General features: G+C 42.6%; 1 protein-coding gene across 2 annotated transcripts in view; it reads right to left on the bottom strand.

Moving 5' to 3' along the window:
- Positions 1 to 27,480, bottom strand: part of STAC2 (SH3 and cysteine rich domain 2) — a 77,644-nt gene that overhangs the window by 33,984 nt on the left and 16,180 nt on the right. For both annotated transcript variants that reach the window (XM_070726677.1, XM_070726678.1), the window contains exon 2: positions 622 to 913. In XM_070726677.1, coding sequence (XP_070582778.1) covers positions 622 to 913 — 292 coding nt within the window. The remainder of the gene's footprint in view (positions 1 to 621; positions 914 to 27,480) is intronic.

The following is a 27,480-nucleotide window of genomic DNA, read 5'->3' on the forward strand; positions in this document are numbered from 1 at the left end:
CATTCTCCGGGTCCTATCAACTAAACAATGTCATGGGGAAGAGCCTTCTCTGTGGCGGCCCCGGCCCTTTGGAACCAACTCCCCCCAGAGATTAGAATTGCCCCCACCCTCCTCGCCTTTCGTAAGCTTCTTAAAACCCACCTCTGCCGTCAGGCATGGGGGAACTGAGATATTCTTTCCCCCTAGGCCTTTACAATTTACCCATGGTATGTCTGTATGTATGTCTGGTTTTTATAATAAGGGTTTTTTTTGTTATTTTTGGATTGGATTGGATTGTTACATGTTGTTTTTGTCATTGTTGTTAGCCGCCCTGAGTCTACGGAGAGGGGCGGCATACAAATCCAATAGATAGATAGATAGATAGATAGATAGATAGATAGATAGATAGATAGATAGATAGATAGATAGATAGATAGATAGATAGATAGATAGATAGATAAATATTTAAGGAAAGGGCCATCTTGATCTGGAATTAGCTCAGCAATTTACAGTGTAAGTAATCCAGACACGGACAGAATAAGAATAACCAGCATTCAGTTCCTGAGTATGCATGGCAAGAACTAGCAAGCATTATTATCAAGGAGGTGGGGGACGAAGCAATTGTCCGATTCGATCGCTTACCTACAATAAGCTGATGGCAAATTTCGCAAGGGTTGTGTTTCTTGAAGATGTGCTCCTGGAAGCTGTGAGTCTTCATGGGCTTGAGAGTCCCCAGGGACTTGTGAAGGGCTCTGGGGGAGTTTTCTACTTCGAAGGGAGCCGGGGGTGGAGAGGGGGGTGGCACGGAATCAGGAGGGCTGAGCAGGACATCGGAGGGCAGCTTGAACTCATTACCAGAGCGCAGAAAAAAGTTCTCCACGCTCTTGCTGCGCAGGATGGTCTTGAGTGACAGAGAGCGTTTGAACCTTTGTAACTAGCAGACAAGGGGAAAGAGAAAAGGAAGAAATAACAGCCATCACTGGGGAGGGAGGCGTATTATATTAGCACCACGAACTTTGCTCAGTATCCACTGGAAGTAATGAAATATTCAGTAGGCTTAATGGATTTTGTGCTTTCAAACAGCAACAGCACTTATTTGTATATCGCCCCATAGTGCTTTATAGCACTTTCTGAGTGGTTTTCAACATCGGCATGTTGCCCCCAAGAATTTGGGTCCTCACTTTTACCGACCTTGAAAGGATGGAGGGCTGAGTCAACCTTGAGTCACTCAGGATCGAACTCCTGGTTATGACCAGAGTTAGCAATACAGTGTTCCCTCAATTTTCGCAGGGGATGCGTTCCGAGACTGCCCGCGAAAGTCGAATTTCCGCGAAGTAGAGATGCGGAAGTAAATACACTATTTTTGGCTATGAACAGTATCCCAAGCCTTCCCTTAACACTTTAAACTCCTAAATTACAATTTCCCATTCCCTTAGCAACCATTTAGATTATTACTCACCATGTTTATTTATTAAAGTTTATTAAAAAAATGTTTTTTAAAGGCAGTTGAAAGTTTGGCAATGACATATGACGTCATCGGGCGGGAAAAACCATGGTATAGGGGGGAAAAACCGTGAAGTATTTTTTAATTAATATTTTTGAAAAACCGTGGTATAGACGTTCCGCGAAGTTCGAACCCGCGAAAATCGAGGGAACACTGTACTGCATTCTAGCCACTGCACTACAATGGCTCTGGTGTTGACTCCTAGCAATCGCCTGGATTAGTCTGTACAGTTTTATTGGCAGGTTTTGGGATAACGTTTTGCCCTTGGCTTCTTCCTAGGGCTGAGAGAAAATTATGGATGAAATCACCCAACTGGCTTTGTGTTTCAGTAGAACCACAGTCTCCTGGTTACTAGCTGGTGCCTATTGCTATTACAGTGTTCCCTCGATTTTTGCAGGGGATGCGTTCCGAGACCGCCCGCAAAAGTCGAATTTCCGCGAAGTAGAGATGCGGAAGTAAATACACCATTTTTGTCTATGAACAGTATCACAAGCCATCCCTTAACACTTTAGACCCCTAAATTACCATTTCCCATTACCTTAACAACCATTTACTCACCACTATTACTGGTACTCACCATTGAATAAGACACTTAGTGATCCTGATATTTATAAACATAATTACTTATTATTAATAATTATTTTTTTGTTATTTATTTGCAAAAATTATTAGTTTGGCGATGACGTATGACATCATCGGGTGGGAAAAACCATGGTATAGAAAAAGAAAGTGAAGTATTTTTTAATTAATATTTTTTGAAAAACCGTGGTATAGGCTATTCGCGAAGTTCGAACCTGCGAAAATCGAGGGAACACTGTACACCAAACTGAGCTCTTGTACTTCATAAACTTCATGTTTGCTTTTCCTTTCAATCATCACACTTCTGCTGCAGAATTCCCAAAAGGAACTGAAGGGGGAAATAATTAAATCAGAAACTTAACCCATTTCTCCTTCTCCCCATTCCTGATGATGTTACCTAGCTTGGTAACGAAGCATCTGCAAGGAAACAGCCAAACTCAGAGAACATCAAGGATCTCATAGAACAGAAGAGCTTCAGTCTCATTCCACATTTACCAGAGAAGCCTTAAATAATCTAGAGGAGGGCACCAGGGAGTCAAGAAAATATTTCTATTTTAAAATGCAAGCACAAACTGCTTTAATCTGATTTGGAAGACAGGCTGCTTTGGTGTTGGGGAGAGAAGAGACGGAGAAAAAGGGCAAAGAAGAGATTGTTTAAAAGGCTGCAGGCCATTTATGTGCTAGAAAAACCACCCTCTATTTACTGTTTTTTTCTTTCCTGCTGGGGAAAAGAAGGGCTGTCAAGAGTGGAACAAGTTAGTTAACATATTGTTAGGAAAAATTTCCACTGACCTGCTGTTGTGAGAATAAGACTTTGAACGTACTGAGCACAGGCCATGACTAACTGCACTCGAGGTACAGCATCTAGGCCTGGAGGAAAAACTCGGTTCAATGTAACAGCAACCCATCGGCTAACATGCGGGCCTAGGGGACCACTACAGATGCTCTAATCTCTAGCCCTGTCTGGAGATGAGTGAGCTCACGGATGGCTAGCCCACAACTCCATTCCACTGCTCTTTTCATTATCTCTTTCTGGCGAGCGAGAGCTGAATCCATTTTGCTGGTGAAGCAGCTATACATGGCTAACACAGAGAATGAGAATGCTTTAGGAATCATCCATTTCATGTCTCAGTGTGTCTTCGCAGTTTTAGTAGTTGAATACACCAATTACTTTATTTTATAGTAGCCATTTGGCCTCTTACTTTTCTGTTCCACCTATGCTCATTGTAATCTGTCTCACATGATCTTTTCTGTGAAATTTGTGTACTAATACCTTTTCCACTCTACTTATAGGATGCCAGTTTTGCTATACAGTGTTCCCTCGATTTTCTCAGGGGATGCGTTCCGAGACCGCCCGCGAAAGTTGAATTTCCGCGAAGTAGAGATGCGGAAGTAAATACACTATTTTTGGCTATGAACAGTATCCCAAGCCTTCCCTTAACACTTTAAACCCCTACATTACAATTTCCCATTCCCTTAGCAACCATTCAGATTATTACTCACCATGTTTATTTATTAAAGTTTATTAAAAAAAATATTTATTAAAGGCAGATGAAAGTTTGGTGATGACATATGACGTCATCGGGTGGGAAAAAACGTGGTATAGGGAAAAAACCCGCAAAGTATTTTTTAATTAATATTTTTGAAAAAACGTGGTATAAACTTTCCGTGAAGTTCTAATCCGCGAAAATTGAGGGAATGCTGTACCACACAATTCCAGCCAGTTACTGCAGCAAAAGGACTGATATTAGCGGAGCCCATAACAAGCAGCTGCAATTCAGCATAATCCTTCCAATCATCCCCAGCCACCGTGGGAAAGCATTGGGCCTGTAATTAGAGAAAAGCCATGACTAAAGTTATAATCTGGGAGAAACTAATCTTGAAATAATTCTCAAAACGAATAAATGCCAAATCATTTAAACTGCTAAGAATTAGAAGTGCTCAAGGATGCCATCTGAAACCCAAGATAAATATAGCCGACAGCGCACATTACTGGGATTCAGGAGTATGCAATAAAGTGAAACAAATGAATGAAGACAGAGCAAAATGCTGGAAATAATAACTTTGTAATTGGATGGGTGGATGCAGAACGGAGGAATAAGAGTGGAAAGAAGAAGAAAGGGAAAATGGGGCTACCTTTGAAAAGTGTTTGGAAAATTCAGATCGTGCAGAATGCAGCTGCGAGAGCAACCATGAGCTTCCCCAGGTATGCCCATGTTACACCAACACTCCGCAGTCTGCATTGGTTGCCGATCAGTTTCCGGTCACAATTCAAAGTGTTGGTTATGACCTATAAAGCCCTTCATGGCATCGGACCAGAATATCTCCGGGACCGCCTTCTGCCGCACAAATCCCAGCGACCGGTTAGGTCCTACAGAGTTGGCCTTCTCTGGGTCCCGTCGACTAAACAATGTCATTTGGCGGGACCCAGGGGAAGAGCCTTCTCTGTGGCGGCCCCAACCCTCTGGAACCAGCTCTCCCTGGAGATTAGAACTGTCCCCACCCTCCTTGCCTTTTGTAAAGTCCTTAAAACCCACCTCTGCCGTCAGGCATGGGGGAATTGAGACATCTCCCCCATGCCTATACAGTTTATGAATGGTATGTTTGTGTGTATGTTTGCTTTTAATAATGGGTTTTTTAGTGTTTTTTAAAATTACAGTAATACCTCATGATACGAACTTAATTGGTGCAAGGAGGAGGTTCGTAAGACGAAAGGTTCGTAAGACGAAACATTGTTTCCCATAGGAAACAATGTAAAGTCAATTAATCCGTGCAACCAAATAAACCCCCGCAAAAAAACGGCTTTCGGCGACTGCTGGGAAGCCGCGTGGCTGTTTTAAAAGGTGACAGCCGGGCGGCGGGGCTTCCCAGAAGCCTCCCGAATGCCGGTTCGTAACTCGAACAAAGTTCGTAAGAAGAGGCAAAATTTTGCTGAACCCCGGGTTCGGTTCGGGAGATTGCTGGGAAGCCCCCCAGGCCGGCTGCGACCTTTTAAAACACCCGCGGCGCTTCGCAGCTGTCTCCCGAAGCCGAACGCGGAAGTTTGGCTTTAGCGTTCGGCTTCAGGAGACAGCTGCGAAGTGGCGCGGGTGTTTTAAAAGGTTGCAGCCGGCCTGGGGGGCTTGCCAGCACCCCCCGAACCCGGGTTCGGGGTTCGGGGTGGTGCTGGCAAGCCCCCCAGGCCGGCTGCGACCTTTTAAAACACCCGCGCCGCTTCGCAGCTGTCTCCTGAAGCTGAACGCTAAAGCCAAACTTCCGCGTTCGGCTTCGGGAGACAGCTGGGAAGCCGCGTGGCTGTTTTAAAAGGTGACAGCCGGGCGGCGGGGCTTCCCAGAAGCCTCCCGAACGCCGGTTCGTAACTCGAACAAAGTTCGTAAGAAGAGGCAAAATGTTTCTGAACCCCGGGTTCGTATCACGAGTTGTTCGTAAGACGAGGGGTTCGCATCTTGAGGTACCACTGTATTAGATTTGTTGTACATTGTTTTACTGTTGCTATGAGCCGCCCCGAGTCTACGGAGAGGGGGGGGCATGCAAATCTAATAAATAAATGAATGAATGAATGAATGAATGAATGAATGAATGAATAAATAAATAAATAAATAAGATATTGGGATCACTGGATGAGAATCAAAGCATTTTAGAAGACAAAATGTAAGGACATATGAATTGTGACTTTCTGGCGGGAGGGAAAAGTCACTTCGCAGAGTGAAAAGCGATGTTTGGGAAAAGGAATATAAAAGACGTAGAAGTGAGGGGTACAAGTGACACAGCTGAGGACAACCTACAGTTGTAGGGATTATTCTAGATACAAACAAGGCTGGAAGAAATGGCTAGGAAATTAAAAAATGGAACTTTCAAGATCAATGAAGAAACCTGGAAAAAAGAAAAGAAAAAGGAATTAGTTTTACAAGGCTGAGATAAACCAGTTTTCCTGAGATAAGCGTCCAATTGTTTCTGCTCATCTGGTTGTGCTTCAGATCCACTCTAGTAAACATTATGTTAAAGGACTAGGGAAGTGGGCCTTTTGTAACTCTTCCCCCTGAAAAACGCCCTCTCCTTTGGGTTTCAGGGAGCTTTTAAAGCCTGGCTTTGGCTTATTCAAAGGCTGGGGTTTATGCTATACTGTTTGGATGGAATGAGGGGGGGGGGGAGTACCATGTTTTAATCTGTGTTGCCTTTAATATTTTTTTAATATTTACTAGTGTGTGGTTTTAGATTTTATTTCTATGAATTTTCTCATCCTTTTTGCCATTGTATTGGAGTTGGCGGTGATAGGTAGGCAGGTAAGTAGGTAGGTAGGTAGGTAAGTAGGTAGGTGGGTAGGTAGGTAGATAGATAGATAGATAGATAGGGAGGGAGAGAGAGAGGGGGGGAGAGGGAGAAAAAGATAGGCAGATAGATAGATAGGTCGGTAGATAGATCGATAGATCGATAGAGATAGGGAGAGAGAGAGAGAGGTAGGTAGGTAGGTAGGTAGGTAGATAGATAGATAGATAGATAGATAGATAGATAGATAGATAGATAGATAGATAGATCATTTCCCTTTGTTACTTATCTTTGCTTGTATCCAATGTGGGGCAAGGTCCTACTCTCTCTTAATACAAATCAACCCATTTGCCAGTGGGAGAAGCACTGAAACCAAGAGAAGTGCCCAAGGTGGTAGAACAATTGAGAAAAAGTAGATCATGGTGGGAGGACAAAGCAATGGACAGTCCACCTGAATTTGAATTGAGGCTAGTAACATGTGTGGTGCAAGAAGAATTAAGCAGATGGGAGAGGAATCTGCTGCTTGTAAACCTTGGCAAAATAATTAGGATTGTTTGAGGTTTAACTTGTCCTAGATTTCAAAGATGAACTATAGTCTCTAAGCAAGTTTCTCAGGGCTTGCTTCTCAGGAGGATGGGGTGGGGGGGAGACTATTTATACTGATTTAAGTATTTATTTATTAGATTTGTATGCCGCCCCTCTCTGTAGACTCGGGGCGGCTAACAACAGTAATAAAACAACATACAGTATAACAAATCTAATATTTAAAACAACTAAAAACCCTTATTAAAAACCAAACATACACACAAATATACCATGCATAAATTGTGTAGGCCTGGGGGGAATGAATATCTCAATTCCCCAATGCCTGACGACAGAGGTGGGTTTTGAGGAGCTTGCGAAAGGCTACATATCATGCTATTCTTGTATTAAACTTGATAGTTGCCTGTGTGATCATTCAGTGCAGGGACTATAGTATAGTAGAATTCCTCTCAATCTTTGGTTCTGAAAACAAGGAAGAAAATGTGTTATGTTGGGTTTTGTTTTTTACTGGAAAAGGAGACAAGAGAAATTTTGCAGTTCTCCCTGTGAACAGAAAAAGTGACAATAGGATCAATGAGAATAAAATTTGGAAGAGATTTTTTGTTGTTTTTCAAGAAATATGTAGGAGATTTCAGGGCTTGAAATAAGGACCAGCTTTTATGCTGCAGCAAAAACTATAGAGTTACATTATTAACAAATACTTAGAAACAATCATTTTTATTAGAAGTGACTTCAAGGAAAAAAGAGCATTTACGACACTATGAAAAATCTACACCGCTGGGATTCAAATCAAGCCTATTACATGGATACTGCAAGTGACTGGTTATTTATTTAATTGCATTTCTTGTCAACTGAAGAAAATCTTTGTCAGATTTTCTGCATCAATTTTCAAATGACTGCCCACTTTCTGATATTTGTACTTTAAACTGGGGGACAGGGTAGGTTGCCGGGGTGGCGCAGCAGGTAGAGTGCTATACTACAAGCCACTGAAGCTGACTGTAGATCTGAAGGTCAGCAGTTCAAATCTCATCACCGGCTCAAGGTTGGCTCAGCCTTCCATCCTTCCAAGATGGGTAAAATGAGGACCTGGATTGTGGGGGCAATATGCTGGCTCTGTTAAAAGGTGCTATTGCTAACATGTTGTAAGCTGCCCTGAGTCCAAGGAGAAGGGCGGCATAAAAATCGAATAAATAAATAAATAAATAAACTGCTCCCCGATATTGTACATTGTGCAGAACAAGCTCCACCCTTTTTTCTTAAAATTTCTAAAATACATTGATATGTTTGCACATTTTTATTATTGCATACAGGGTGCTTTGGATGTACCCAAGTCTCAAAAAGGCAAGACAGGTTATATTATTGAGCACCAATTTTGACTTAATCACTATCAACTTTAGGGAGAAAATCATCCATGAAACTTTCTTGGCAATAGAATAGAAGTACTGTAATTTCTCATTCTGTTCTGGGATTTTTAAAAAACTTCTCAGTCTAACCTACTTCCTAGCGTTTTTTGATCCATACTGTAACTAGATCCAAACCTGCTTAGCTTCTAGAAAGCTGCCAAGTACACACCGATTACAGCTGGGTGGGTTAAAATTTTCACTAACTATGAAGCTTGCTGTGTCATTGTTGGCTGGTCCCTACTTGTTAGCCTCAGGTTTTATCACCCATCCTAGCTTGGAAAAGCTAGTCTATCTGACAGAGATGGAGCAGAAAAAAGCTTGGAGCAAAGTTAAATGGAGAGAAAATAAAATATGTTGGGAGAATGTACGATCAGCAGCTGCTCTTGCCTTAGTTGCTTCCATCATATCTGCTTGTTATTATATTACAAACAGTAAGTTAGATTCTGCAACCAGTACCAGATTTTGCCTTGTCCTCTTCTTTCCCTGATGCACTCAAATAATTACTTATTTTAAAATTGCCAATACAGTGGCACCTCTACTTAAGAACTTAATTCGTTCCGTGACCAGGTTCTTAAGTAGAAAAGTTGGTAAGTAGAAGCAATTTTTCCCACAGGAATCAATGTAAAAGCAAATAAGGCATGCAAACCCATTAGGAAAGAAATAAAAACTCAGAATTTGGGTGGGAGGAGGAGGAGGACAGTTGCTATCCAGAGCGAAGGGAGCGTTTCTTTTCTCTGGGCGCTGGCAGAGGTTTATTCCCTCTCCAAGCGCCCAGAGAAAGGAAAATGCTTCGTTCGCTCTGGACTGCCAAATCCTCCTTAAGCGCCACTGAAAGGCTCCTCTTTCAGCCCAGAAAAGCCCGGAATGGCCGGGATTAAAGGGGGAATGGCAGGCAACTGGCCGGGCCTTCATGCTGCTCTTAAATTTCCTGGGAAATTTTTCTGGTCTCGGGTTCTTAAGTAGAAAATGGTTCTTAAGAAGAGGCAAAAAAATCTTGAACACCTGGTTCTTATCTAGAAAGGTTCTTAAGTAGAGGCGTTCTTAAGTAGAGGTACCACTGTACAGTGATACTTTGTCTTACAAACTTAATTGGTTCTGGGATGAGGTTCTTAAGGTGAAAAGTTTGTAAGACGAAACAATGTTTCCCATAGGAATCAATGGAAAAGCGATTAATGCATGCAAGCCCAAAATTCACTCCTTTTGCCAGCTGAAGCGCCCATTTTTGCACTGCTGGGATTCCCCTGAGGCTCCCCTTCATGGGAAACCCCACCTCTGGACTTCTGTGTTTTTGCGATGATGCAGGGGAATCCCAGCAGGAGAATCCCAGCATTGCAAAAACGAACGCTTCGCTGGCAACCGAAGTCCGGAGGTGGGGTTTCCCAGCTAAGGGAGCCTCAGTGAAATTGCAGCATCGCAAAAACACCGAAGTCCTCAAAACGCTACCTATGGACCTCTGTGTTTTTGCGATGCTGCAATTTCACTGAGGCTCCCCTCACTGGGAAACCCCAACTCTGGACTTCCATTGCCAGCGAAGTGCCTGTTTTTGCGCTGCTGGTATTCCCCTGCAACATCACAAAAACACGGAAGTCCGGAGGTGGGGTTTCCCATGGAGGGGAGCCTCAGGGAAATCCCAGCAGTGCAAAAACAGGCACTTCACTGGCAACGGAAGTCCAGAGGTGGGGCGTCCCAGCGGTGGCGGTGAGTTTGTAAGGTGAAAATAGTTTGTAGGAAGAGGCAAAAAAATCTTAAACCCAGGGTTTGTATCTCGAAAACTTTGTATGGCGAGGGGTTTGTAAGACGAGGTACCACTGTAATTGGCTTCACACTTGAGATTAAGCCCTGTAGTTTGGAAATCATAGACAGGCACCATCAATGCAGTGGGCTGAGGAATTCTGAAATTCTGACAGCTAGAGGTCCACACCTCTTAAAGTTGCTGAGAAACAGTGGCCTGGGGTAATGCATTTATTCTGGTCTGTATGTTCTGCTTTCTAATTCGGGGACACCTGTGAAGAGACAATACCCTAGAAAAGCTTACAGAACTGCCATTTAACATGAGTCTGCATGAATCAGGTCTGACTTTTAAAATGGGCTATGGGGCGAGATTAATTCAGCCTTGTTAAGAGAAAACGGGGGCAGTGGGAGGAATAGCAAAAGAACACGAAGTATAGGGAAGAGATCCGGGGGTAGGGAAAGTGCAAGGTGAGAGTGTGGAAATGTGCATGTAGGTTTCTGTACACCTCACTGGCTGTGGCTTTTTGTTGTGCAAGCCAAGGGAGGGGGGGGCGGAAGGAACCCAGCTGTCTCTGCAGACTGAACTTAAAAGGTTTCAGCTCCACTAACTACTGATGAGCTGGGACTTTTGGAGCGAAAGAAATACCACTGGGCTTCCAAATCTGGTGAGCTAATAGAGGCTGCTTCATTTCACACAATTCGGGAGCACAAGATCTATTTTATCTCAAGACTTTTTTATTTGTTAAAAAAAGATGTTTGAGACCCATCTGGATTCTGAATTTATTTATTTTATTTTATTTATTTATTTATTTATTTTATCCAATACACAATGAGAGTTTTAGTGGGTATATATATATGTGTGTGTGTGTGTGTGTGTATACATGCATACACACACACACACACACACACACACAGTAAAATACATGATGAAGGTTATAGAGGAGATACTCATAGTAAAATATATCTAAGAAAGAATTGAAGAGAAGATATAGGAATAGAACATATCAATGAAAGAATAGAAGAAGAGATATAGGGATAGAAGAAAGGTTTAGGAGATATAGGAGAGCAATAGGACAGGGGACGGAAGGCACTCTAGTGCACTTGTATTCACCCCTTACTGACCTCTTAGGAATCTGGATAGGTCAACCGTAGATAATCTAAGGGTAAAGTGTTGGGGGTTTGGGGATGACACTATGGAGTCCGGTAATGAGTTCCACGCTTCGACAACTCGGTTACTGAAGTCATATTTTTTACAGTCAAGTTTGGAGCGGTTAATATTAAGTTTAAATCTGTTGTGTGCTCTTGTGTTGTTGTGGTTGAAGCTGAAGTAGTCGCCGACAGGTAGGACATTGCAACATATGGTCTTGTGGGCAATACTTAGATCATGGGGTTATTCCAGAGGCACTCATCCACAATTCGGTGGAGTCTCTTGCGGAGGCCTGGAATACGGCTGGAATACGGCTGCTGCGGAGGCTCTCGACCAGATTGCGCCTTTGCGACCTCTCCGTGGCGCTAGACCCCGTAGAGCCCCATGGTTCAACGAGGAGCTCCGGGAGTTGAAACGCCAAAAGAGACGTCTAGAGAAGCGATGGAGGAAGAGTAGATCTGAATCCGACCGAACACTTGTAAGAGCTTTTATTAAGACTTACAAAGTGGCGCTCAAGGCGGCAAGATGCGCGTATCATTCCGCCTTGATTGCATCAGCGGAATCCCGCCCGGCCGCTCTGTTTAGGGTGACCCGCTCTCTTCTTAACCAGGGGGGAGTTGGGGAGCCCTTGCAGAGTAGTGCCGAGGATTTTAACACGTTTTTCGCTGATAAAGTCGCTCGGATCCGGGCCGACCTCGACTCCAATTGTAAAACAGAATCGACTGACAACGAGTCAGTCGAGGTGACTGGGGCACGTACTTGTCCACCTGTCTGGGAAGAGTTTGATCTGGTGACACCTGATGAAGTGGACAAGGCCATTGGAGCTGTGAGTTCCGCCACCTGTTTACTGGATCCGTGTCCCTCCTGGTTGGTTTCGGCCAGCAGGGAGGTGACACGGAGCTGGGCCCAGGAGATTACCAACGCTTCCTTGGGGAGGGGAGTTTTTCCATCACTCTATAAAGAAGCGCTCGTGCGCCCCCTCCTCAAGAAGCCTTCCCTGGACCCAGCTGTCCTTAATAACTATCGTCCAGTCTCCAACCTTCCCTTTATGGGGAAGGTTGTTGAGAAGGTGGTGGCACTCCAGCTCCAGCGGTCCTTGGAAGAAGCCGATTATCTAGGTCCCCAACAGTCGGGTTTCAGGCCCGGTTACAGCACGGAAACCGCTTTGGTCGCGTTGATGGATGATCTCTGGCGGGCCCGGGACAGGGGTTTATCCTCTGTCCTGGTGCTCCTTGACCTCTCAGCGGCTTTCGATACCATCGACCATGGTATCCTTCTGCACCGGCTGGAGGGGTTGGGGGTGGGAGGCACTGTTCTCCAGTGGTTCTCCTCCTACCTCTCTGGCCGGTCGCAGTCAGTGTTAGTGGGGGGTCAGAGGTCGACTCCTAGGTCTCTCCCTTGTGGGGTGCCTCAGGGGTCGGTCCTCTCCCCCCTGCTATTTAACATCTACATGAAACCGCTGGGCGAGATCATCCAAGGACATGGGGTGAGGTATCATCAATATGCAGATGATACCCAGCTTTACATCTCCACCCCATGCCCAGTCAACGAAGCGGTGGAAGTGATGTGCCGGTGCCTGGAGGCTGTTGGGGCCTGGATGGGTGTCAACAGACTCAAACTCAACCCGGATAAGACGGAGTGGCTGTGGGTTTTGCCTCCCAAGGACAATTCCATCTGTCCGTCCATTACCCTGGGGGGGGAATTATTGACCCCCTCAGAGAGGGTCCGCAACTTGGGCGTCCTCCTCGATCCACAGCTCACATTAGAACAACATCTCTCAGCTGTGGCGAGGGGGGCGTTCGCCCAGGTTCGCCTGGTGCACCAGTTGCGGCCCTATCTGGACCGGGACTCATTGCTCACAGTCACTCATGCCCTCATCACCTCGAGGTTCGATTACTGTAATGCTCTCTACATGGGGCTACCTCTGAAAAGTGTTCGGAAACTTCAGATCGTGCAGAACGCAGCTGCGAGAGCAGTCATGGGCTTACCTAGGTATGCCCATGTTTCACCATCACTCCGCAGTCTGCATTGGCTGCCGATCAGTTTCCGGTCACAATTCAAAGTGTTGGTTATGACCTTTAAAGCCCTTCATGGCATTGGACCAGAATATCTCCGAGACCGCCTCCTGCCGCACGAATCCCAGCGACCGATTAGGTCCCACAGAGTGGGCCTTCTCCGGGTCCCGTCAACTAAACAATGTCGGTTGGCGGGCCCCAGGGGAAGAGCCTTCTCTGTGGTGGCACCGGCCCTCTGGAACCAACTCCCCCCGGAGATTAGAACTGCCCCTACTCTTCCTGCCCTCCGTAAACTCCTTAAAACCCACCTTTGCCGTCAGGCATGGGGGAATTGAAACATCTCCCCCTGGGCATGTTTAATTTATATATGGTATGCTTGTGTGTGTGTCTGTTAGTACATGGGGTTTTTAAAGCTTTAATATTTTAATTGATTGGACTATTTGTGATTTGTACTATTTGTTGTGAGCCGCCCCGAGTCTTCGGAGAGGGGCGGCATACAAATCCAAATAATAAATAATAAATAAAATAAATAAATGTTTAAGGCATCTTAGTTCTAGACTTTCTAGGCCCAGGATTGAAAGTCTAGTCTCGTAGGGTATTCTATTTAGAGTGGAGGGGTGAAGGGCTCTTCTGGTGAAGTATCTTTGGACATTTTCAAGGGTGTTAATGTCTGAGATGCGATATGGGTTCCAAACAGATGAGCTGTCTTCGAGGATGGGTCTGGCAAAAGTTTTGTAAGCTCTGGTAAGCAGTGTGAGATTGCCAGAGCAGAAGCTACTTATGATTAGGTTTACAACTCTTGAAGCCTTCTTGGCTATGTTGTTGCAGTGGGCTTTGGCACTTTACTCTTTTGTTATTAGTATACCAAGGTCTTTAACCGAGTGGGGATTATCTGTGATAATTCGATTATTCAGTTCGTATTTGAAGTTCAGATTCTTCTTCCCAATGTGTAGGACAGAGCATTTGCTAGTTGAGATTTGGAGTTGCCATGTGTTAATTGGGCTCAAGAATTTGTCCATCTGCAGATGGAGTACAAATTCAAAGTCATCCATTTATTTCCCTTGAGACCCATTAGAAATAAAATATCACTATCTCCTTCTGTGGATCAAATTCCAAACATACAACGTTGAAAAATAAAGTCATTTCTGCTAAGCAGCAGACAGTACCATAATAAAACTGAAAAGTACAGAGCCTACTTTGTGCCTAAATGTGGTTTTTTTAAAAAAAATTATCACACTGAAGAATGACTTCTTAAAATTATTCATGTATGCATATGAACATATGGGAACCTAGACACCTACAGATGATATGGTGATGCAGTGTCCTTGTGGTCATGTGATCAAAATTTGGGTCCTTGGCAACTAGTATGGATTTAGATTGGCTGCAGGGCCTCAGGTCCCATGACGGCTATTCATGACCATCTCATTGGATTTTAACAAATAAAGGCAATGGAATCCACATAACAGCCATGCGATTGACTTAATGACCATTGCTTTGTGATGGAAGTTCTGATTCCAGTCATGCTCGTAAGTCAAGGACTACCTGTAGCGAGTCAATTTTTCTTCCTTTCCTTTCCTCTTTTGATAAAACATCATTGCTCTTATACTTACAATAGCGTCTAATATATGGAAATGGAGTAATGGAAGCCTTAAATGTCATATAATAATACAAAGCCCAACTTAGAGAGATAGAACATAACCATTACAGTATAGTAACACTAAGTCGCATAATAACGAAAGTCAATGGATAGATGACAGATGTTCGTATTGAAGAAAAGCAGTAATGCAGAATCATAAAGGATTACTTGGGAAAATATATACAACGATAAAATATGTGTTAAGATAAAGAAAGGTTTAGTTTTGTGTTACAGTTTTTTAATAATGTTAATTTGTTTATTATTTTCACTTTCTTAAATATTTTGAAGTATGTAATAAATAAATTCTAGACTTTACAATGGGGGGAGGGCAATATAGCCTGCATAATAAATCATTGAAGAATATATGAAATTATTTTGTTAATGGAAAAAACCATGCACTAATTTATATACTTGAGACAAATTATAGTCTAGTGCAGTGTTTCCCAACCTTGGCAACTTGAAGATATTTGGACTTCAACACCCAGAATTCCCCAGCCAGCAAATGCTGGCTGGGGAATTCTGGGAGTCGAAGTCCAGATATCTTCAAGTTGCCAAGGTTGGGAAACACTGGTCTAGTGTATAATTAATATAATATAAATATAGTGACTTTAATGCTAATATAATGTAATATCAGTCTATACTATTATTAATTTAATTTTCTTTGATTTTCTTCTATACTTACTATTGTGTTTTCTTTTTAAAAGTGGAAAATTAATAAAAATATTTAAAAGTAATAATACAAAAGAAACCGGATCAGTTAAAAAAAAGAAAGGTAGGAGAATGGAACAAACAGAAGGTAGATCCTAGGTAACATAGAGTATACCAATCCTTTAGGGCAGGCTAGGTAAGGAAGCAAACAGTGTAAGAATTCCAAAAATGCTACTACTCTTGTAGGATATAACAACAGAATCTCGAAAGCTTCCCACTACCACCCACTCATAGCAAACCAACTCAAGGCAGAATTTATTTCTCATATCTTCTCCATCCCCAGGACTGTCTCTTTATTTTGCCTTAATTATTCCTGGGTACTTTTTTCAAGATACTGGGAGGGGGGGCGTTCTTGTACTGGAATGGGTGGATGTAAGAAGTTAAAAGTTCTTCAGGAAGAAGACTCTGCTTCTCCAATTGGTATCTGCAAAAAAAATCCGCGCAGGACAAATAGCACATGCACCACATAGTAAAATACATGACTTTACGAGTGACATAACTCTGTCATTTGCAGAACGACATCCTAACACGGGCATGATCATTTTGGCACCTTGTAATTTGTACAATCCAAGAAGGCACTTTTTTGTGTTCTTTGGTTATTCGATATCTAAAAGTGTTAATAGACTGGAAAAATGAAAGCCATTAAAATGTAAAGGATCAGATAAAACTGTAAATGTGAAGGATTGGATAAAACTGATGAAGAGATTCAACACCGCAGTTATAAAGGCAGAGAAATATCACAAAGCACATATGAACAGTACCAACTGTGTATGTACTAGAAGGCGTCTTATAAATAAGGCTAGATATAAATAAGGCTAGATATAAGGCAACAAAGATAAATTTCTTGTGTGTCCAATTACCCTTGTCCAATAAAGAATTCTACTGCTAGATAAAAGGTTTCTGTCCTTTATGAATATTTGTCATTTTAAAAATAAGCATTTTTGGAGATACATGCATATTCACCATATTACACTAAACACTTGTTAATAATAATAATAATAATAATAATAATAATAATAATAATAATAATAATAGAAACATAGAAGACTGACGGCAGAAAAAGACCTCATGATCCATCTAGTCTGCCCTTATACTATTTTCTGTATTTTATCTTAGGATGGATATATGTTTATCCCAGGCATGTTTAAATTTAGTTACTGTGGATTTATCTACCACGTCTGCTGGAAGTTTGTTCCAAGGATCTACTACTCTTTCAGTAAAATAATATTTTCTCATGTTGCTTTTGATCTTTCCCCCAACTAACTTCAGATTGTGTCCCATTGTTCTTGTGTTCACTTTCCTATTAAAAACACTTCCCTCCTGGACTTTATTTAACCCTTTAACATATTTAAATGTTTCGATCATGTCCCCTCTTTTCCTTCTGTCCTCCAGACTATACAGATTGAGTTCATGAAGTCTTTCCTGATACGTTTTATGCTTAAGACCTTCCACCATTCTTGTAGCCCGTCTTTGTTAGTTGCCCCATGCCTGGCGACATAGATAGGTCTTAAGGCTCTTGCGAAAGGCGGGGAGGGTTGGGGCAGTCCGAATCTCTGGAGGGAACTGGGTCCAGAGGGCCGGGGCCACCTTAGAGAAGGCTCTTCCCCTAGGCCCTGCCAGATGACATTGTCTGGTCGATGGGACCTGGAGAAGGCCAACTCTGTGGGACCTGATCGGCCGCTGGGATTTACGCGGCAGAATAACTATGAAATTATTTTAACTATGAGGTTTTATACATCATGAGTAGATTCACATGTAACACTAGGTTTTAAAACCATATTTGGAGTAATACAATTATTGAATTTTCACAACATACTATATGATGAATTGTGATTTATAAACTACAGGGGTTAGGTTCATACCACATGCTAAATCAGGGGTCTCTTTAAGACTTGTGAATTTCAACTTCCAGAATTCCTGAGCCCGCGAAACTGGCTGAGAAATTCTGGAAGTTAAAGTTGCCAAGGTTGGAACCCCCTGTGCTAAATCAATACTTGAATAAACCTAAACTTTGTGGTTTGAATCTTAGTATTAACACTGAGCATCCAGTCATTCTCATTGTGAAAAACTGCTGTACAGCATATACTGAATGCTCAGATTGAAAATTAATTGCAGAGTCTAGTCTGGCTTCAATCCTGTTTACTGCCTTTAAGCAGGAGAATTTTGCAAATTCATACAGCTAAAAGAAAACACTTCAAAGTACTAGTGATACTGATGATAACAATAACAATAATTATTGTTATTATTTCTTCAAGGAAAGTTCAGTGATTTTTCTAAAAACGTGGCAACAAGAGATATAAATAAGCAACAAACATTTGACATTGGAATAATTAGAATGGGTTTGAAGAATATTCTGAATTCAATCACCACTTTGGATTAACAAATTTGCTAAATAATCTACAAAAGCTTGCCAAAAATATGCTAAGCCCTCAGCTATTTGTGAAGCACAACATAACACAACACCCTAAAACAAAACAAAACAAAACAAAACATATGGCTTACCACAAGGTACGAACCATGGCTTGGAATATGGGACAGATGAACTAGAAAATAGTTGTGACTTTCTAAAAACATCATATAACCATTAAGAAAACGTTTGCATAAAACAGGTGGTTTTTGGGGAAATAATATGGCAAACCTTTATTTTATTTATTTATTTATTTATTTAGTCCAATACATAATACACATTGAAGAGAATAGATATGTAGTAATATAACTAAAGAAAAGAATAGAAGAAAAGATATAAAAGTATAGGTGAACAAATCTGAAAGGAAGAAAAGATAAATGAGATAAGGAGAGACAATTGGACAGGGGACGGAAGGCACACTAGTGCACTTATGCACGCCCCTTAACTGACTCCCTCCCACCCCATCAGGTAGTAATGCTGAATCTAAATGTTGAAGCAGACAACCATCACATTTTGAGTGACACCAGAGTTCCCCTGACAAGTATTGTCAAAAGTATGCCTTTTTTCATGATTTTTAGAAGCTGAAGTATGCTGTGGTTAGCCTCTAGAGTAGTGATTCTCAACCTTTCTAATGCTGCGACCCCTTAATAAAGTTCCTCATGTTGTGGTGACCCCCAACCATAAGTCTAATGCCAATTCTCCCAACAGAGCTTTAAGCTGATTGACAGGAAGGTCAGAGGGACACCCCCACTGTAAACGCCTCATTGGTCGGATTGTAAAAACATGTTCCAAGGCGCCAGAATAGAAGCTTTAGTTCATAACACCTTGGGAATTTTGTCTTTTCTCGTGGTCTTAGGCGACCCCTGTGAAATGGTCATTCAACCCCCGAAAGGGGTCCGGACCCCAAGGTTCAGAACCACTGCTCTAGAGCTTCCAGAAGCTGTGCAAGAACAGGCATGTTTGCACCCAGTTTATGTAGGGGCTCTCATTGTTGCTCTCCAGCTACACCATGTTGCAACCACAACTTCCAACATCCACAGCCAGTATGGAAATTTGGTATTATACGAATTGTGGTCCCCACACATTGCAGAGCATCCAGTGGGAAGGATTATACCAAGGGAAGTTGAAGCCTTTCCCTTTACCCAGTCTCTCTGTTATCCTGTTTTAAACAGATGTTCAAAAGAGCAGATACAGGTTCCAAACTGCCATTTCTCAGTTTTTCACCCTCTGCAACATTCAGGGAATCTGCCAAGACACTATTTAAAAAGAAGGCTAATATTTCTTGACATGCAGCTCCAGCCCCTGCAAGCTATTTTTAACGCAGCTGCTGCGAAAACAGCTTGCCAAATGTAAGTTTCATTGGCGACTCAGCTCCCAACCTTTTCACAAACTCTCCTTCCCCCATATTTATGAAATGATGTACAATGTTTAACTTTCAGCCCTGCTCACTACCCACAACATATCCTCCAGAGGCTTCAAGTACCAATTCACAAGTTCACAACTCTGGGGATGTCTTTAACTCCCTTCTCCATGGTTGCCACAACCTATCGGGTTGGTGGGATTACAACTCACACTAAGACGCAGACCACTGGTTGCAAATCATAGTGTAAAAGGTTGACATATATTTAGATAATAGCAGGCAAATCACACTGTGATTTAGTAAAACGTGCAACCTAGTAATGTGTTCAGAATGTGTACAGAATGCATTTATTTTATTTATTTATTTATTTATTTTATTTATTTATTAGATTTGTATGCCGCCCCTCTCCGCAGACTCCATTAGAATCTGCCCCTGCTTTCTGCTAAGGCATGGCCTGGATATTTTATCAATAATGCTCAGCTGTTATTCTTATTTTCATCTGACCAAATCATGGGAATAATGTAAGTCAAGGACTGCTATCTTATGAATGCTTAATCATAATCATAACAAGAGTTGGAAGGGACCTTGGAGGTCTTCTAGTCCAACCCCCTGCTTAGGCAGGAAACCCTCCACTACATTCAGACAGATGGTTATCCAACATCTTCCAACGTTGGAGCATTCACAATTTCTGGAGGCAGGCTGTTCCACAGATTAATTGTTCTAACTGTCAGGAAATTTCTCCTTAATTCTGAGTTGCTTCTCTCCTTGTTTAGTTTCCACCCATTGCTTCTTGTTCTTCCCTCATGTGCTTTGGAGAATAGGTTGACTTTGGCAATTTTATTCAGAGAAGAAATCTCATTACCCGAGGGGAGGTGACGGAGTCACAGTTTGGAAAGTGGGCTCTTGCCATTATTTCTATTAGAATTTTCTCCAATATAACAGAAGTAGAAAAAAAACCTGAAACAATTTGGCCATTCATATTGTCATCTTCAGGTTTAATTTTTACATTGCAATTCTCAATGGCTAGGCTTGAAGCTAGCCTGGTGAAATTTAGATCGGTACCAATTGCAGTTGGGCTGAGTAGAATTAATTCAGCCAGTAGAATTAATTCAGTGTTTGCCCAGGTTCGCCTGGTGCACCAGTTGCGGCCCTATCTGGATCGGGAGTCACTGCTCACAGTCACTCATGCCCTCATCACCTCGAGGCTCGACTACTGTAATGCTCTCTACATGGGGCTACCTTTGAAGAATGTTCGGAAACTTCAGATCGTGCAGAATGCAGCTGCGAGAGCTATCATGGTCTTCTCTAAGTATGCCCATGTTACTCCAACACATGGCATCGGACCAGAATATCTCCGGGACCGCCTTCTGCCGCACGAATCCCAGCGACTGGTTAGGTCCCGCAGAGAGGGCCTTCTCCGGGTCCCGTCGACTAAACAATGTCGTCTGGCAGGACCCAGGGGAAGAGACTTCTCTGTGGTGGCTCTGACCCTCTGGAACCAGCTCCCCCCAGAGATTAGGATTGCCCCCACCCTCCTTGCCTTTCGGAAACTCCTTAAAACCCACCTCTGCCGTCAGGCATGGGGGAATCGAAACATCTCCCCCTTGCCCATGTAGTTTCTGTGTCTGATTCGACTGTGTGCTTGTTTTTTATATATTGGGGTTTCTTTTGGATTTTTTAACCTAAAACTGTAATTTAGATTGCTAAATATTAGATTTGTTACTATGTATTGTTTACCATTGTTGTGAGCTGCCCGAATCTATGGAGAGGGGCAGCATATAAATCCAATAAATCTAATCTAATCTAATCTAATCTATTTAACTGATTGTATCATTGCGCTGGGTGCCAACTTCCATTCAAACTCAATCCAAGGGGAGCATTTTGGAAAGGGAATAAATGAAAACTCTGCAGGGGTGTGTGTGTGAAGGGAGAAACAGACTCAGGATCAAAAGCAAGTTGTTGTGATTATTTGGACTGAAGACTTTCCATCTTTAGCCCAGAATGTATTGCACTTCCTGGTTCAAAGCTGGTGCGCAAATTGGATTATTTCTTGCGAAATCCATGACTAAAAACTTCATCAAGATTTTGATTAATGTGCCAGGGACTGTAGGAGAAGCCAGAATAAATATGTTTTAAAGCTAGGTAAATTCTACATTTGATCTAAAGGTAAACATTATTCTCCTTGCACATATTAAATATTCTCTCCAACCTTCACGACCAAGACTTGTGGCCTTTGCAGGCTGAGAAATTCTGGGAATTGAGGTCCCCCGGTCTTAAAGTTGCCAATGTTGGAGACCCCTGTTCTAAAGTACAATTTACTGCCAACCTACGGAGGGTCTGTATTTGGGGGAGGAGGATATGCATCTTGAATTCTTAGGTTGTGTATCTCTAGTTTATTTTTTTTATTTTTTGCCTTTCAGTTAATTTTTTTTTTAATAATATTTTTTATTAAATCGCAAAGACAGACAAAACATACATTACATGTAACATTTAGTGGAGCAACAATTTAGTGGAGCAACAATCTCAAAGCAGAAGTCATCTTTATATTTTTAATAAGTAAAAAAGAAAAAAAACCTAACTTTATTTATTTATTTATTTATTTATTTGTATTTGTATTTGTATGCCGCCCCTCTCCGCAGACTCGAGGTGGCTCACAGCAAAGTGAAAAACAATTTACAACAAATCTAAATTACTATTTAAAAATATTTTAAAAACCCCATTTTCTAAACAGACATACATACAGACATACCATTCACAAATTGTAAATGCCCGGGGGAGATGTCTCAGTTCCCCCATGCCTGACGACAAAGGTGGGTCTTAAGGAGCTTACGAAAGGCAAGGAGAGTAGGGGCAGTTCTAATCTCCGGGCGGAGTTGGTTCCAGAGGGCCGGGGCCGCCACAGAGAAGGCTCCTCCTCTGGGGCCCGCCAACCGACATTGTTTAGTTGACGGGACCCGGAGAAGGCCCACTCTGTGGGACCTAATCGGTCGCTGGGATTCGTGCGGCAGCAGGCGGTCTCGGAGATATTCTGGTCCAGTGCCATGAAAACTAATTATCATTAATTTTAAAATACTTGAATATATCAATTGTAAGTTAATAAGTAAAAAACACATCTAAAACATTTAAAAATATATAGAAATTTTAAAATTATAACTTGAAATAAACTATGAAGAAAAAAAAGAGAGAAATGGTAGAAGAGGAAAGAAGGAGTTTATCTTTATATTGTTAATAATCACTATCTAATACAATATAACTACTAAGTACAAATATGTTTAAAATAATGTAAAAATAAGGTTATCTCTGTTTCTTTGTATCCCACCAGATATATACTTTTGCCAAACCTCATAAAATTCTGATTCTTCTTGATTTTTCAACCTTCTTATCATCATGTCAAACTCAGCACATTCTAAGACTTTCTTAAATATATCAGTTTCTTTTGGGGTCTCAAGGTCTTTCCATTTTTGAGCAAAAGCTATCCTAGCTGCTACTATGTATCTCTAGTTTAAATGCCCTGGATCAAGATAAGCCAAGAGTTATCTTTTGTATGTGAGCCAGAATAAGTATCTCATCTATTTCTCATACCTTGTTTTGGGACTATTGTCTTAAAAATATTGCAAGCAAGCACAGTATTTGAGATAAGAATCTTTTCAACAGAGATGGCCAAAATTGGAGAGTCTCTCAAAATCGTTTTGGCCAGCTGCATTTTTGCCCAGTTTTAATTAAGCAATGGCAATCTCCCCCCCAAAAGCAGTCCAATCATATTTTTGCTGTCATGCATTCCTCTTTGTCATTTTCTACATGCTGTTATCAATGTACATTGCACTTTATGTATAAAAAAAATATATCACAAAACAATAAAATTGCAAGTTATGTCAACCATAGTTCCCTCTAAGCTGAGCAGTGAGCAATCGCTCACTTAAAAATCATCATCAACTCAGAGTTTTCCAAACCTGCCCAGAAGCCGAGAGGGAAAGAGTGAGAGGGAAGGAGAGAGAGAGGAAGAGAGGAAGAGAGAGAAACAGATAGAAAAAAGAGAGGAAGGAAAAGAGAAAGAAAAAGAAAGGGAGTAAGGAAGAGAGAAAGAAAATCAAAATCTAGTTTGAAACTAGCTCAACTATTTAAGTGGCATTTTGATATTGATAGAGTTGCCCTATTATGAGCTCACTGTTATAGACGCACAGTACAGTATTTTATTGTGAAATTCTCTGAGGCAAAACAGGGTGGGTTTTATATTTGTTTGTTTGTTTGTTTATTTATTTATTTATTTATTTATTATTTCTGTGCTGTCCAGTCCCGAAGGGACTGCTGCCGCCTGACACTATACTTTTCCACCCACCCCCCCAAAAAATTAGAGGGAACACTGATGCCAACAGAACAATTTAAATTGTTCTCTGAATGCTAGCAAGTTTGCGGCCATTTAATTCTATGGATGAGACTATTCCCATACTTAAAGATGTTCTGCCTCCAGCCTTTCTTTACATTGGAGGGATGTGAAACCCTTCCTTCTTTGTGGCATAATTACAATTCTGAAACTAAATTGAGCTAAGCAACATAGAATTTTATTGGACAAAAATTATCATTCTGAATTTTATCTGGAAGCCTGTTGGTAATACTGAACACGTGGTAATAGGAATTCCCAATAGCTAACAATCAGGCTACAACATTCTGTCCCACCTGCAATCTCTTGAGAATGAGTCTTCAAAGGTAGCCCTGGATAAAGTACGAGGGTCGCCCAGAAAGTAATGCACCACATTTTTTTTCTCAGTCTACAGTAATGGTACGAATATGAAACTTTAGAAATACATTATTTTAATTGCCAGGAGTGCGTGTGTAAATTTTGCACTGTAGCATAACTGCAGTAATGTTTTGAAATGGTGTCTGTAAGTGATGTACGTTACAAGCAGCGTGTCGTCATTGAATTTCTCACTGCAGAGAAAGAAACTGTTGGGAACATTCAGAAATGTTTGTGTACAGTTTATGGAGAATCTGCAGTCAACAGAAGTACGGTTAGTCGCTGGGCATCGAGGGTGAGGCCATTAGAAGAACAGAACAGAAGAACAGAGGGTGAGACCATTAATAATAATAATAATAATTTATTGGATTTGTATGCCGCCCCTCTCCGCAGACTCGGGGCGACTAACAACAATAATAAACACAACATGTACAATCCAATAATAAAAAACAACTAAAATCCCTATTATAAAACCAAACATACACACAAACATACCATGCATAACTTGTAATGGCCTAGGGGGGAAAGCTATCTCAAATCCCCCATGCCTGGCGGTATAAATGAGTCTTGAGTAGTTTACAAAAGACAGGGAGGGTGGGGGCAGTTCTAATCTCCGGGGGAAGTTGGTTCCAGAGGGCCGGGGCCACCACAGAGAAGGCTCTTCCCCTGGGGCCCGCCAAACGACATTGTTTAGTCGACGGGACCCGGAGTAGGCCAGCTCTGTGGGACCTTATCGGTCGTTGGGATTCGTGCGGTAGAACAAGGAGTGTCTCGTTGGAGGAAGGCTATAGAATGGGACAGAGATTACATAGAAAAATAGGAGTGTAGAAGAAACATCGTTCTTCCTTGTGTGTAAGTTTCATTGTGTTCAATAAATAATTGTTGAAGGGAAAAAATGTGGTGCATTACTTTCTGGGCGACCCTCGCACAATGCAATAGTCCAAGCATGAGGTGTGTTAAGCCAATTGGTTAAGGCCCTAGTTCATCACCGCGCTTTGCTTCTTCCTGAATTACCTGAAGTATTTCATAAAGAAAATGGGAGTCGACACTTTGGCACCTTTTCTTTAGAGGGCATCAGGTGGGAAGAAGCTGGAACAGGGGAAACAACTAAAATAGTCTCTTCCAATACTGCAGTCCTGATCAAATTTGCTTCCCCACTTGACTGATCTTACAAGAAATGAAGAGAGAAGGGAGATATAATGAAGCATCTCCAACGTCCAATTTAATTTGATCTTACAAGACATCAGGCCAGTTTAGAGAGGGTGCTGGGTCTATTTTTGGTAGCTAGGAACGCTGAAAATAAAGCCAGGCTTCCTTCCATTACTCCCACTGAGATCTACAAGAAGATAAGATGCTTGAAACAGGCATGTGTTATTTGTTATGCATACTCACGGAGGACACACACCCTGGCTCATTAGCCAAGATCTGTAAATGAGGCAGTAAGGAAGATTCAATGACGATAGGAAGCTCAGCTTTTGTCCCTGTCTTATTCACATCCACCACTCTTTATCTTCACGGCCCCTAAAGATGCCGAAATACTCCTTTACAGAGAACTATCCTCTCTTGGAAAACATTATACCAATGTAAAAAGGATGTTGAGACTCTAGAAAGAGTACAGAAAAGAGCAACCAAGTTGATTAGGGCAGTGGTCCCCAACGTTTTTTCCACCAGCGACCAGTTTCAGCAAGGCAATTTTTCTATGGCCCGGTGGGGGCGGAAAGGGGTGTGGTTGGGGGCGGGATTAAGCATGGGGGTGCTGGTCCTTCCCGCCCCTCTTTCCCGCCATCGCCCTGTGGCCGGCAGAACCTGCCTCCCAAACCCTCTTGCCCGGCGGCAGGTGAAGCGCTGGAGGGAGGGGGTCAGGCCGGCCCTCCTGCCTCCCCCCCCCAGCCAAAAATGCAAAGGCGTGCCACGGCAGAAGCCAAAAGAGGCTTGAGCCTCCCGGTCCTTCCCGCCCCTCTGTCCCGTCCATCGCCCTGTGGCCGGCAGAACCTGCCTCCCGAGGCCTCTTTCCCAGCGGGAGATGAAGCACTGGAGGGAGGGGGCGGCAGCAGGAGGACTGGCAGCTGCTGACTCCATGGACCGGTGCAACATGCCCCGCGGCCCGGTACTGGTCCACGGCCCGGTGGTTGGGGACCCCTGGATTAGGGGACTGGAGGCTAAAACATATGAAGAACTTGGTATGCCTAGTTTAATGAAAAAGAAGGACTACAGGAGACAGGATAGCAGTGTTCCAAAATCTCAGGGGTTGCCACAAAGAACAGGGAGTCAAGCTATTCTCCAAAGCACCTGAGGGTAGAACAAGAAGCAATGGGTGGAAACTAAACAAGGAGAGAAGCAACTTAGAACTAAGAAAAAAATTCCCGACAATTAGAACAATTAATCAGTGGAACAGCTTGCCTCCAGAAGTTGTGAATGCTCCAATACTGGAAGTTTTTAAGAAGATGTTGGATAACCATTTGTCTGAAGTAGTGTAGGGTTTCCTGCCTAAGCAGGGGGTTGGATTAGAAGACCTCCAAGGTCCCCTCCAACACTGTTGTTACTTAAAGGGCTTGAATTAAATTCAATAAGACGCTGGTTCTTCTTGTTCTCCACCTTACAGGCAGCATCACGCACTCAACTATATGACGTAGTAGCTTTTCTTTGGGGCAACTCTCATTTTTCTCTTCCTGGTGGTAAATTCCCTTCTTAAGCATTGAACCTCAGTACATGCTATAGTTCTTGGTAAAAATAATAGCCACATTGACAGAGATGCGGTTCTACCTGCCTTGAAGGAAATAATGGTATGTCCTATTTTCAAGAAGCCTGAGCCAACACCCTAGACCAGTGATGGCGAACCTATGGCACAGGTGCCACAGGTGGCACACAGAGCCATATCTGCTGGCACGCAAGCTGTTGCCCTAACTCAGCTCCAACGTGCATGTGTGTACTGGCCAGCTGATATTTGGCACATACAGAGGCTCTGACAGGGCATTTTTGGCTTCCTGAGAGCCTCTGGAGGGATGGGGGAGGGCATTTTTACCATCCCCGGCTTCAAGGAAGCCATTGGAGCCTAGGGAGGGTGAAATATGAGCCTACTGGGCCCATCAGAAGTTGGGAAACAGGCCGTTTCTGGCCTCCAGGGGGCAAGGGAAGTGTTTTCACACTCCCCACACATTGAATTATGGGTGTGGGCACTCACACATACGCAGCATCCAAAGTAAAAAAGGCTCATCATCACTGCTCTAGACACTTGGTCCAGCCAGCCAGTTCAGAGGATCTTGGATTATGTAGTCAATTTTTAGCCAGTTTCAAACTGGGACAGTTGAGAATTTATTGGTCGCACCGCTGTTGACAGACTTTGATAGAGACAGGACAAGGTAGTGAACCCACATAGTTCTTCTCAATCTCTCAGAAGCCTTTAATTCCATCAAACGCAGTAGTCTTCTGGGTTGCCCTGGGGATTAGAAATATTATGCTGGTTCTTTCCC

Source organism: Erythrolamprus reginae, chromosome Z, assembly GCF_031021105.1.
Source record: "Erythrolamprus reginae isolate rEryReg1 chromosome Z, rEryReg1.hap1, whole genome shotgun sequence".
Lineage (NCBI taxonomy): Eukaryota > Metazoa > Chordata > Lepidosauria > Squamata > Dipsadidae > Erythrolamprus > Erythrolamprus reginae.